This window comes from Mobula hypostoma, chromosome 30 (genome assembly GCF_963921235.1).
Source record: "Mobula hypostoma chromosome 30, sMobHyp1.1, whole genome shotgun sequence".
Taxonomy (NCBI): domain Eukaryota; kingdom Metazoa; phylum Chordata; class Chondrichthyes; order Myliobatiformes; family Myliobatidae; genus Mobula; species Mobula hypostoma.
In genome coordinates this window covers 11,602,619-11,616,653 of record NC_086126.1, presented here as the reverse complement: position 1 = coordinate 11,616,653, position 14,035 = coordinate 11,602,619, and the positions used below count along the sequence as shown (strand labels likewise).

General features: G+C 49.0%; 1 protein-coding gene across 1 annotated transcript in view; it reads left to right on the top strand.

Moving 5' to 3' along the window:
• The first annotated feature begins 751 nt into the window (after positions 1–751).
• LOC134339725 (pecanex-like protein 3) overlaps positions 752–14,035 on the top strand; it is a 116,775-nt gene continuing 103,491 nt past the window's right edge. Inside the window, exons 1-2 of the mRNA XM_063036449.1 lie at positions 752–987; positions 12,644–12,852. Of these exons, the coding sequence (XP_062892519.1) occupies positions 835–987; positions 12,644–12,852 (362 nt within the window). The 5' untranslated portion in view covers positions 752–834. The remainder of the gene's footprint in view (positions 988–12,643; positions 12,853–14,035) is intronic.

Genomic DNA, 14,035 nt, shown 5'->3' with positions numbered 1-14,035 from the left:
TCCCGTATCGCAGAGGCTCCGCCATGTACCTTTGATGGGCAGCGCCACGGACCAATAGTAATTCACCACGGATGATTGACGTACTCACTGTCCAGTCATCGATGGAAACTGTGCCCCCCGCCGCCCTCATTATTAAAAAGGTGAAAATCAGCACTGACGGGAAAAAAGACGCCTCGGCTCGCTCACTCAAGGGACGTGAAAACAGTCTCCCGCAGGTACGGTTCTTAATTTCGTTCTCGCGGCGCTGGGATTATAAGAACCGTCGCTCTCAGTCGGAGTGACAGCACCTAAACAAATAGAAAAACGGAAGCAAAGTGATTGACAGGAAACTTAACCAATGGTCCGCGTGTCGTTAAGAAAGTCCAAAGAGGCGGGGCTTAGAAGAATAGTAATAAATTTAAAATAACATTTGTAAATAAGAAGTGTTAAAGTGGTAACATCTAACTATTACACATCCGATAAATTAAATACGATTTAAAAAATATATATAATTTTAATTTCAGGTCGTGATCTCACGTTGACGTCGCCGTGAAGCGATAGCTCGCGCTCCGGCTGCTTCGCCCTCTGACCGACGTGGCGTCGGGCCAATAACGACGACCGCTTTCCTAACGGACGTGGATGCTGCCCAATAACCGACGCAAGGCCCGCCCCGGGTAGCAGCCCGGGCCAATCAGAGTGGTCCATTGGGGGCGGGACAGTCTGATCGGCCGTTGTGTATGGGAGGGGGGAGTGAAGGGGGGGCGGTGGGAAATATGGGGGCCTGGAGTCGCTGAGGAGGAGAGAGGCCGCCGCGGCGACGACGAAGACAGCCGCGGGAGCGGGCCGGCTGGGAGGATGGGCTCGCAGGTGCTGCAGATCCTCCGCCAGGGAGTCTGGGCCTCGCTGACGGGCGGCTGGTACTTCGACCCGCACCAGAGCAAGTTCTCCAACTGCTTCCACCTCTACGTCTGGCTCTTCCTGCTCTGCCTGCCCTTCCTGCTCTTCATGGTGAGTGCCCGGTCAAGGTGCGCCTTGGAGCGGGGCGAGGAGGTCCAGGGCTCCCGGGCTGGGAGGCTGGCGTGACTTGGGTGGGAGGATGACCTGGGGAGAGGGGGTCTGCGATCGCTGGGAGGTCCTGGAGCCAGGTCAGGAGATATCCCGGGCTTTAGGAGATCTTTGTGTGTGCTGGCTGGGGCGAGAGGGAGAAGGAGATAGACAGATAGAGAGAGAGAGAAGGAGGTAGATAGGAGTGCTCAGTCTTCAGTCAAGGGTACTGGTCACCTGAGTTGTCCAGGCATGTGAAATCCTCCGGATGGGATCAGTGTCAGGTCCTGGTACTTGTCATCAAGGGGAGTCCAGGGCACATGTGGACTTCTGAGGGGTCATTTTGGGCTGCGATGGAGGGTCTCCCTGCCCTCGTTCTCTCCCCCACCTCTGTCCAATTTTAATGTCTGGGTGGCGTTCTTCAGAAGCGTCCCCACATTCTCTGTGGGTCTTGGATCTCCCCATCCTCAGCCCCAGGTTTCGAAAGCTTCCTCTGGGTCCCCCCCCCCACCCCACCCCACCGTCCTGTCCCATCGAGTGGAAATGGAGATGGTGCAGGAAGATGAACAGGAGAGAAACTCTGAAGGTTTTAGGGAAACAAAAATAGATTATGACCATTGTGCTTGGGATATATCTACAACAGGACCACAAGCTTGTCACTGGGTTTGGAGGCTAGCGTTCCTCAATGACCCGGAGAGCTATGCTATGCTGGTTGGCGTCAGGGCTTTGTGCTTTGGCTCTTGGTAGGGTCACCCGTGCCAAACAGGTCAAAGGGTAGAGGCCAGACTAAGAGTGGTTCTCTGGGTTCGGGGCTGACAACCCTGACTGGTCAAACAAAATTGTTACGGAAACAGCAGTGAAGAATCCTTCTACGTCTGAGTGTGACGGTATTCCTGAGTCTCCACCCGGGACTTGCGTGACTGACAGTCGTGAAAACTGGGAGGGAGCTACTGACATGATGAAGGAAGCTCTGAACACCACCAAAGATCAGAGGGCCTTCATTGCTGCCCGAAATGCCGGCAGCAAAAATATTTTTGTAACTTGGGAAAGTCAGAAGACCCATAGTTCCCATATTTGAGGGAAATGCACCTGTTTGGCACACCACAGCCTGTAATTGTAGTCACAAACTTTTTTTGCTGATGAGCTGTGCAGCAGAATAAAATATTTTCTATTCCACTTTGGATGGCTTCTGCCCGCGTAGGAGGTGGGACGGTCCCCTGTCCAATTTATCCAGTCCTGTTATTATTCAACTTGCATCTCCTGCATGAGCTGTTGTGATTCAGGGGATTTTCTGATTCAGAATCGGGTTTATTATCACTGGCATGCGCCGTGAAATCTGTTGTTTTGGGGTTGCAGTGCATAAAATTATAACTTGCCATAATATATAAATCGTCATCATCATTGTGCACTGTGTCATGTGACATCATCATTATGTGACGTGGGCGATCATGATCTTTCCATGACCATGATTGTTCTTGGCAAACTTTTCTACACAAGCGGTCCACCATTGCCGTCTTCTGGGCAGTGCCTTCTGAGAGACCCCTGGCCATTATCAATACTCTTCAGAGATCTTCTGCCTGGTTTCAGTGGTCAGGTTCCGGAGGATTGGAGGGTTGCGGATGTTGTTCCCTTATTCAAGAGAGGGAGTCGGGATAGCCCCGGAAATTATAGACCAGTGAGTCTTACTTCAGTGGTTGATAAGTTGATGGAGAAGATCCTGAGAGGCAAGATTTATGAATGTTTGGAGAAGCATAATATGATTAAGAATAGTCAGCATGGCTTTGTCAAAGGCAGGTCGTGCCTTATGAGCCTGATTGAATTTTTTGAGGATGTGACTAAACACATTGATGAAGGTAGAGCTGTAGATGTAGTGTATATGGATTTCAGCAAGGCATTTGATAAGTACCCCATGCAAGGCTTATTGAGAAAGTAAGGAGGCATGGGATCCAAGGGGACCTTGCTTTGTGGATCCAGAACTGGCTTGCCTACAGAAGGCAAAGAGCGGTTGTAGACGGATCATATTTTGCATGGAGGCCGGTGACCAGTGGTGTGCCTCAGGGATCTGTTCTGGAACCCCTTCTCTTTGTGATTTTTATAAATGACCTGGATGAGGAAGTGGAGGTATGGGTTAGTAAATTTGCTGATGACACAAAGGTTGGGGGTGTTGTGGATAGTGTGGAGGGCTGTCAGAGGTTACAGCGGGACATTAATAGGATGCAAAACTGGGCTGAGAAGTGGCAGATGGAGTTCAACCCAAATAAGTGTGAAGTGGTTCATTTTGGTAGATCAAATATGATGGCAGAATATTGTATTAATGGCAAGTCTCTTGGCAGTGTGGAGGATCAGGGGGATCTTGGGGTCCAAGTCCATAGGACACTCAAAGCTGCTACACAGGTTGGCTCTGTGGTTAAGAAGGCATACGGTGTATTGTCCTTCATCAACCATGGGATTGAGTTTAAGAGCTGAGAGGTAATGTTGCAACTATATGGGACCCTGGTCAAACCCCACTTGGAGAACTGTGCTCAATTCTGGTTGCCTCACTACAGGAAGGATTTGGAAACCATAGAAAGGGTGTAGAGGAGATTTACAAGGATGTTGCCTGGATTGGGGAGCGTGCCTTATGAGAATAGGTTGAGTGAACTCGGCCTTTTCTCCTTTAGAGCGACAGAGGATGAGAGGTGACCTGATAGAGGTGTATAAGATAATGAGAGGCATTGATCGCGTGGATAGTCAGAGGCTTTTCCCAGGGCTGAAATGGCTAGCACGAGAGGGCACAGTTTTAAGGTGCTTGGAAGTAGGTACAAGGGGGATGTCAGGGGTAAGTTTTTTACTCAGAGTGGTGAGTGCGTGGAATGGGCTGCCGGCGACGGTGGTGGAGGTGGAAACGATAGGGTCTTTTAAGAGACTCCTGGATGGATACATGGAGCTTAGAAAAATAGAGGGCTATGGGCAACCCTGGGTAGTTCTAAGATAAGGACATATTCAGCACAGCTTTGTGGGCCGAAGGGCCTGTACTGTGCTGTAGGTTTTCTATGTTTCTAACCAGGACTTATGATATGCACCAGATGCTCATATGACCTTCCATCACTTGCCCCCACAGCTTCACGTGACCCAAAGCGTGTACTACACCTCGCCCAAGGGCGACCTGCAGGCTAGCGGAGGGAAGGAGCACCTCACACCTCCCCTGGTAGAGACGCATCTCTACCCCGCCAACAAAAAGTTTAAGTAGAGCAAAAATAGTGAGGTGCAGTAAGTTCTCCCACACATCTTGGGCACGTATGTTTATAGCAAGGGTGCCAAAGACTTCTGCGCACAGTCCTGTATTCCCCAACGTGGAGCGGAGAGTGAGAGAGCATAGAAATCTACTGCACCTTACAGGCCCTTCGGCCCACAATGTTGTACCGACCACGTAACCCACTCTAGAAACTGCCCAGAATTCCCCTAGTACACAGCCCTCCATTTTGCTAAGCTCCGCGTACCTATCTAAGAGTCTCTTAAAAGACCCTGTTGTATCCACCTCCACCACCGTCACTGGCAGTGCATTCCACGCGCCCCAGCTGGCAGGAACAAAGGATGTCGGGCACAGGGAGGGTGGAGCACGGCGGGAGGAGTGCCATGGGCAAGGTATGATGTGGGTGCAGACACACCCAGCCCTGAGACACCAGGCAAGGTCATTTGATTCCAAACAACTGGTTTATTGATCATTGCAGACTGTCTCTCCGGTGCTTCCCGCTCCCTCCCCTCTCCCTTCCCCTTTTCCCAACCATGATTCCCCTCTCCCTGCCCCCTTCCCACTCTCAGTCCACAGTAGAAACCCACAGGAGAGTCAGGCTACGTCCACACTATGGCCGGATAAATTTGAAAGTGAAGCTTTTTCTCTTCGTTTTGACCCTCTGCCCACACTAAAATGGCATTTTCATCCCCCGAAAATGGAGATTTTCAGAAACGGTCTCCAGAGTGAATAAATCTGAAAACGCCTAATATCCGTTGCAGTGTGTACGGGGTAACCGGAGATTTTTAAAACCGCTGTCATGACGTGCCGGAACAAATGGCGGCAGCCGGGCATTTCATTGTTTTCTTATTATTACTTCATTGTCACCAAACGATTGTTACTAGAGCGTACAATCATCACAGCGATATTTGATTCTGCGCTTCGCAGAACCTAACAATTTCAGAACAGACGGCAACGAGACTGAAACCAGAAGAGTTAGAAATGTACTCACCAGATACTTTGACCCATAGCTTACTGAATAAATAAGTATACTCACTTTGCCCTGTTTTCTGTCCTTGCTTGTATGAAGGTGGTTTACCTACTTATGCAAGTACTTCTTTGACAATAGATGTGTGACATTGTATGGAAATACAAGATAACACTGATGCAGGCATGTTTTATACATTTAACAAGGTGCTTTATTAATGCAACAGAGTTAGTCAGTTTTTCAATGTCTGTCGTCAGCTGGGTCATACTGTCCGTGAACTCCCTGTCGGTTGCCTCCATACGCTCCAGTATTTGTTTTTTTTAAATTTAAGTCCTCCTGCGCGAGAGCCAAGAGCAATTCCTTTTAAGTTTTTCTACTCTGTAACTGGACAAACGCGCACTAAGTATATCGTTTCCTCTTCGCTTGTTTTCTGTGTGTCCTGCGCGTGCCCAGTAGAGGAGATTCACCCAAATATCCGTGTTAGCGTGGACAGAGATATTTTAAAAAACGCTTGGTGTGTACGCCTGTCGTTTTTACTCGAAACCGGCGTTTTCAAAATTATCCGGCATAGTGATGTCGTAGCCTCAGGTTTATCATCGCTCACATATGTCGTGAAATGTGTTTGTTTTTTGTTTGCGGCAGCAGTATAATGCGATGCATGTATTGTTAACAGTCTTTGGCACCTTAGCTATATATATTTGTGCCTAAGACCTTTGCCCAGTACTGTCTTATTCATGGATTGGGTTATTGTCCACTTAGTATTGTGAGGATCCCTCCCATCCATCCAGCATCATCTTTGACTTTCTACCATCAGGCAGGAGACTCCGATGCGCAAAGACAATAACGGTCAGGATGGGGAACAGTTTCTTCCCTCAGGCCGTCAGGCTTCTGAACTCCCTGCCGCATCGCATTCGAAGTGTCACCGGTTAATCTGTTCAGTACCTGACAGTATTTAATTTATGCACTTTGTTTATCTATGTGTAATTCATTTGGAAATCTTTTTCCCTTCCTTCCCGAGGTTATTGTGTGTGCTACCGTGCTTTACACCCTGGTCCGAGAAACGTCTCGTATGACGGTGTATGTGTATATAGTTAAATGACAATAAACTGGACTTGGTGGAGGGGAAGAATCTGTCCTTGAAACATTGACTGTGTGTCGTTGTGCTCCTGTGCCTCTGTGCGGGAAGGTGTATGATCGAATCATGCTGCTTGTTGGCGGATTTTAATGTTTTTATTTTTATTCCTTGTTTCTCTGCAACCCCGCTGCTTGCCTTCAATCCTCGTATCTGCCCGTCTGACTCCTGGATGTGCCCTCCATCCTCCCCTGGAGAGCAAGCCAGACTGTTTGCAACCTCGGTGTCACGTATGACCCCACGGTGAACCTTCTCCATGACCTTCCTCAGCCTTACGGTGCACTGCGGTCTCTGCACCCTTCCACTTCCAGTCTCTGACACACTCCCTCCCCTCACCATTTTCACCGCTTGTCATGTCGTCAACTGTCTGGATTTGGAATTCTGCAATTCCCACCCCCACCTTTAGATACAGAATCAGATTTATTACAATGGACAATAGGTGCAGGAGTAGGCCATTCGGCCCTTTGAGCCAGCACCACCATTCACTGTGATCATGGCTGATCATCCACAATCAGTACCCCGTTCCTGCCTTCTCCCCATATCCCTTAATGCCGCTATCATTAAGAGCTCTATCTAACTCTTCTTTGAAAGCATCCAGAGAATTGGCCTCCACTGCCTTCTGAGGCAGAGCATTCCACAGAACCACAACCCTCTGTGTGAAAAAGTTTTTCCTCAACTCCGTTCTAAATGGCCTACCCCTTATTCTTAAACTGTGGCCTCTGGTTCTGGACTCCCCCAACGTCGGGAACGTGTTTCTTGCCTCTAGCGTATCCAATCCCTTAATAATCTTATATGTTTCAATCAGATCCCCTCTCATCCTTTTAAATTCCAGTGTATACAAGCCCAGTCGCTCCAATCTTTCAACATATGACAGTCCCGCCATCCCGGGAATTACCACCGACATATGTTGTGAAATTTGTTGTTTTGCGGCAGCAATACATTGTTCAAAGTAAACTTATTATCAAAATCCGTATATGTCACCATACACAATCCTGTGGTTCATTTTCCTGCGGGCATACTCAGTAAATCTATAGAATAGTAACCATAAACAGGATCAACGAAAGATCAACCAGAGTGCAGAAGACAACAAACCGTGCAAATTCAAATATAAATAAATAGCAATAAATAATGAGAACATGAGATAAAGAGACCTTAAAGTGAGATCATTGGTTGTGGGAACATCTCAATGGATGGGCAACTGTGTGTAGTTACCCCCTTTTGTTCGGGAGCCTGATGGTTGAGGGGTAGTGACTGTTCCTGAACCTGGTGGTGCGAGTCCTGAGGCTCCTGTACCTTCTACCTGATGGCAGCAGCGAGAAGAGAGCACGGCCTGGGTGGTGGGGGTCTGCTTTCCTACGACAGCGTTTCATGTAGATGCGCTCAATGGTTGAGCAAACTGTGCAAATGCAGACATAAATAAATAGCAATAAATGACAAGACTATGAGATAAGCAGTCCTTTAAAATGAGATCATATGAAAAATATATTGTAAATTATATTAAGATGTGTGGGACAAAAATACTGAGGTAGTGCTCACAGGGTCATTGTCTGTTCAGAAATCTGATGGTGGCGGGACTGCGTGTCCTGTTTGTGTGCGCGTGGCTCCTGTGCCTCCTCTCTGATATTAGTAATGAGGAGTGGGCACGTCCAGGGTTGCCCCTGGCGTTGGGGCATCTGCACCGGGTTCTAAGGCGAGTGGTCCCGGGTTCGACGCCGGCCGGCTCCTCGCGCGCTTTCCACCCGTGCTGGGTCGAGCGTCGAGCTAGCAACTCGGCCCCGTTTTAAAAAAAAACGGCAGTGTTACCGCCCGATGCGCCACAAGGTGCGGAGAGGAGCTCTAAATGTCCGGGGCGGTGGGAATCCTACGTGCTGGGCGCTGCTTTTATGAGGCATTGTCTTTTGACTGTGGTGAGGCTGGTGCCCGTGATGGAGCTGGCTGAACTTACAACTCTCTGCGGCTTTTTATTCCCCGATCCTGGGCAGTGGTGCCTCCAAACCGAGTGATGATGCAACCAGTTAGAATGCCCTCCATCTGCAGGAACCTGCTAAACTCCTGAAATACAGCTGCTGACATCTTTGTAGCTGCGTCGATGTGCTGGGCCCAGAGTCGACCTTCAGAGATATGGGCTCCTGAGGACTGGGAAGCAGCTCGCCCACCCCACTGCTGACCTCCCCGGCGTGTTTCCGACACTTTCCCCTCCCGGAAGTCCACAGTGGTTCAGAAGCACTGAGGCTTTCAGGGAGCAAGCTCGTGAAACCAACCTCCCTTTTTGCTCGCTGTCTCCTTGTGTAAATGGCTGTCAGACATTGGCTTGATCCAGAGGAGGTTCCTGAGAATGATCCCAGCAATGAAGGGGTTAATGTTAACCCTTTCATTGCTGGGATCGATGTGTGAAGAGTGTTTGATGGCTCTGGGCCTGTACCCGCTGATGTTTAGAAGAATGGTGGGGGCCGGTATCTCATTGAAACCTATCGAATATGGAAAGGGCTAGATAGAGTGGATGTGGAGGGAATGTTTTCTGTAGTGGGGCAGTCTAGGACCAGAGGGCACAGCCTCAGAAAAGAGAGGCTCCCCTTTAGAACAGAGATGAGGAGAAATTTCTTTAACCAGGGGGAGGTGAATCTGTGGAATTCATTGCCACAGATGACTGTGGAGGCCAATTCATTTGGATATATTTAAAGCAGAGGTTGCTAGGTTTCTGATTAGTCCGGGGTATCAAAGATTACGGGGAGACGGCAGGAGAATGGGGTTGAGGGGATATTAAATCAGCCTTGATGGAATGGTGGGGCAGACTCTGGGCTGAATGGCTTAATTCTGTCCCTATGTGTTATGGTCTGATAGTGTATATTTTGAGGAGCCTGGGGCCAGTGTTAAAGATGCAGTATACTGTAAACGTAAGTAGTTGATAACAGATAGCCCTCAGGAAATCGTGGAGTAGAAGGGTTGTGCTGGGAAGACTTTGAGATTGACAAGCAGGGCTTGGTTTTGGGAAGTATGCAGAGAGACACAGGACTTCAAGCCTGTTCACAGAGCCCCTCTGGTCCAAGATATTTGCAGGTTAAGAGATCTTGATAGAGTGGATGCTTCCCCTGGCTAGGGAGTTGAGAACCAGGGGTCACACCTGCAAGCCAAGTCAAGTCTGTTGTCATTTAACTATATAGATGTATGCCATCAAACGAGACAACGTTTCTCCGGACCAGGGTGTAAGGTACAGTTGTACACATAATGCACAATAACTTAGATTAGATTAGATTCAACTTTATTGTCATTGTGCCGAGTACAGATACAAAGCCAATGAAATACATTTAGCATCTGACCAGAAATGCAAAGAATAGTGTTATTTACAAAATAACTGTGAATAAATAAAGTGCTACAGCACACAAATATAAAAGTACTGAGACAGTACAATACGGGTGCAATACTGCTTAGCGCTGTGATGAGAGGTTCAGCAGGGTCACAGCCTCAGGGACGAAGCTCGTCCTGTGCCTGCTGGTGCGGGAGCGGAGGCTCCTGTAGGGCCTACCGGGTGGGAGGAGAGTAAAAAGTCCATGGTTAGGGTGAGATGCATCCCTGATAATGCTTTTCGCCCTGCCCGGGCAGCGTTTATGGTAATGTTCTCAATGGTGGGCAATTGGGTGCCGATAATCCGCTGGGCAGTTTTCACCACACGCTGGAGTGCTTTGCGGTCCGATACGGGACAATTGCCAGACCACACTGAGATGCAGTTGGTGAGTATGCTCTCAATGGTACAGCGGTAAAAGTCCGTCAGTATCCTGGGACAGAGGTGAGCTTTCTTCATGCTCCGCAGGAAATAAAGGCACTATTGCGTCTTTTTGATCAGCAAGGAGGAGTTCAGGGACCAGGTGAGATCCTCAGAAATGTGAACACCAAGGAATTTGAAGCTTGATACACGCTCCACTACAGTTCCGTTGATGTAGATGGGGACGTGAGTGTGGCTCCTAGCATGCCTGAAGTCCACAATGATCTCGTTGGTCTTCTGGGTGTTCAGGGCCAGGTTGTTGTCGGCACACCACGCGGCCAGGTGCTGGACCTCGTCCATGTAGGCCGTCTCGTCATCCCCACTGATCAGGCCCACCACCGTGGTGTCGTTGGCGAACTTGATTATGGAGTTAGAACCATGTACGGGAACGCAGTCGCAGGTGAAAAGGGAGTACAGAAGGGGGCTCAGCACACAGCCTTGAGGCACGCCGGTGTTCAGGGTGAGAGTGGAGGAGGAGAGGTTGTCTAGTTGGGATCTGTTAGTCAGAAAGTCCAAGGTCCAATTGCAGAGGGATGAGCTGATACCGAGCTGGCGAAGTTTGGTGATCAGCTTGGAGGAGATCTCAGTACTGAATGCTGAACTAAAGTCAATGAATGGCATTCTGACGTAAGAGTTGGGGCTGTCCAGGTGGGTCAGGGCAGAGTGAAGTGCCGTGGAGATGGCATCCCCTGTTAACCTGTTGGTGCGATAGGCAAATTGATGGGGGTCCAGGGTAGTGGGCAGACAGGATTTCAGATGCGATAGGAAAGTAAGGATGAAACCTAGAGATGGATTACACGTAAATAAACAAACTAAAGTGCATAAATTAAACATTGTCAGGTACAGAACAGTGACACTTTGAATGCGATGCGGCAGGGAGTTCAGAAGCCTGACGGCCTGAGGGAAGAAACTGTTTCCCATCCTGACTGCTCTTGTCTTTACGCATCGGAGTCTCCTGCCTGATGGTAGAAAGTCAAAGAAGATGCTGGATGGATTGGGGGCGGGGGGGGGGGATCCTTGATAATACTGAGGGCCCTGCGTATGGTAAATGTCCCCGATGGATGGTAGGGAGACCCCTATGATCCTCTCGGCCGCTTTCAGTCCTTTTCAAGTAAGGGGGTCAGCTATTCCAAATTAAGGTGAGAAATTTCCTTTCTTGGAGGGCAGCAAATTGTTGGGATTTTCTACCTCAATGGCCCGTGGAGACATGGCCATGCTATTCCATTCAAAAAAGAGGTCGATAGATTTTTGGAGAGGTGCGTGGAGGAGAAGGGCTGGGAGGGTTACGGGCAGAATGTGGGCTACACTCTCCTATGCAGCTTAGCGATCTTTTTTATCCCCAGTTTTTCTGCAAGGCCTGTCAGATCAAAATCTGGTTTTGTATCACTGACCTAAGTCGTGGAATTTGTTGTTGTACGGCAGCAGTGTATTGTTTGAAAGTAAATTTTATTATCAGAGTACATATACAACCCTGAGATTCATTTCCCTGCAGGCACACTCAGTAAATCTTTCGGCTAGTAACTATAACTGAATCAATGAAAGATCAATCGGAGTGCAGAAGACAGCAAACTATGCAAATGTAAATATAAATAGCAATAAATAACGAGAACATGAGATAAAGAGTCCTTAAAGTAAGGTCGTTGATTGTGAACATCTCAATAGATGAGCGTAGTAATCCCCTTTTGTTCAAGAGCCTGATGGTTAAGGGGTGGTAACTATTCCTGAACCTGGTGGTGCGAGTCCTGAGGCTCTTGGCCCTTCTACCTGATGGCAGCAGTGAAAAGAGAGCACGGCCTGGGTGGTGGGGGTCTCTGATGATGGATGCTGCTTTCCCACAACAGCGTTTCATGTAGATGTGCTCAATGGTTGGGAGGGCTTTACCCGTGACGTACTGTGTGGAATCCACTGCCTTTTGTGAGATTTTCCGTTCAAAGGAACTGACGTTTTCATAGCAGGCCATGATGCAGCCAGTCAATATACTCTCCACTACACATCTGTAGAAATTTGTCGAAGTTTTTGATGTTGTGTCAAATCTCCGCAGCCTCCTGAGGAAGTAGAAGCACGGCTGTGCTGTCTTCGCAATTGCACTCGTGTGTTGCGTCCAAGACAGATCCTCTGAAATGGTAACACCAAGGAGTTTAAAGTTGCCGATCCTCCGATGAGGACTGGCCTATGGACCTCTGGTTTCCCTCTCCAGAAGTTCTCAATCATGTATTAGCATTGCAAAACATAATGATGACTAACATGGTAACTTACAATAAGTATATATCAAATTAAATTAACCAAGTAGTGCAAAAATTGAGCAAAAGAAAATAGTCGACGTAGGTTCGTTGAAATGGAAGATGTAAGTTCCCAAGGATCGATTGAGGTGAGTGTCAATTTTGTACCGGAACAGTGTACCTGGACTGTGTACCCTGTCATTCGTAGAACTTTCGAGGTCGGAATGAGTGGTGTCCAGCGATGGTCACCTGAAATGTGCGTCGGCTTGCTCAGGACTCACGCTGTATCTCCTTGTGCCCCCCCCCCCAGGCTTTACCGCCCAGCACCTCCGTTGCCGGCATCTACTGTGCTGTCGTCGCCCTGTTCTTCACCACGGTCAAGTCGGTCAACTACCGCCTGCACGCCATGTTCGACGAGGGGGAGATCGTGGAGCAGAGGAACCCCTCGCTGGCCGTGGAGGGCAGCAAGCTGGAGGAGTCCGAGCTGGGGGCCAGCGGCGAGGAGAGCAGCGGTATCAGGTGAGGAGATGGGACAGAGGTGTGCAGAGTGACGGGGGGTAAATGCAAGCAGGCTTTCCCCACTGAGGTTGGATGGGACTACAGCTAGAGGTCATGGGTTAAGGGTGAAAAGGTGAAGCGGAAGATGGTGGGGGGGGGAACTTCACTCGGAGGGTCATGAGAGTGTGGGACGAGCTGCCAGCACCAGTGGCGCACGTGAGCGCTATGGGAGTGGTATTGAGGGCCGTGGTCCAGTTGCAGGTCGATGGGAGTTGGCGGTTTAAATAGCTCGGCATAGACTGGATGGGCCAAAGGGCCGGTTTCTATGCCGTACTTTTCTATGACTCCCCACCCCTGAGTTTGTTTAAATTTGGTAGGGGGGGCACGATGTGTGTGACTTGCCCCACTTGGCGCGAGTATGCAAGCACACAAGAAATGGATGGTCAACTGCGCTCTTCCATGGCAGTCGAGCCCCTCGCTGTCATAAGGGTGGGAACCCGGTGTGTACGGAAAGGACTTGCACGGGTTAGGACAATGGACAAAGAAGTGGGAGCTGGAATACAGGGACGTGTATGGTCATAAACACAAGAGATTATGCAAATGCTGGAAATCGGGTGAGCAAGACCCACACACCGTGCTGTGGGGGGACTCAGCAGGTCAGGCAGCACCTATGCAGGAAAATAAACAGTCTCTTTTCAGGCAAAGACCCTTCATCAGGGCTGGTATGGTCATGCACTTTCGTTACAGGAATAAAAGCATAGACTGTTTTAGTCATAGTCATACTTTATTGATCCCGGGAGAAATTGGTTACTTATAACCATATAACAATTACAGCACGGAAACAGGCCATCTCGACCCTTCTAGTCCGTGCCGAACTCTTACTCTCACCTAGTCCCACCGACCCGCACTCAGCCCATAACCTTCTATTCCTTTCCTGTCCATATAGCTGTCCAATTTAACTTTAAACGACAACATCGAACCTGTCTCAACCACTTCTGCTGGAAGCTCGTTCCACACAGCCACCACTCTCTGAGTAAAGAAGTTCCCCCTCATGTTACCCCTAAACCTTTGCCCTTTAACTCTCAACTCATGTCCTCTTGTTTGAATCTCCCCCCACTCTCAATGGGAAAAGCCTATCCACGTCAACTCTATCAATTCCCCTCGTAATTTTAAATACCTCTATCAAGTCCCTCCTCAACCTCCT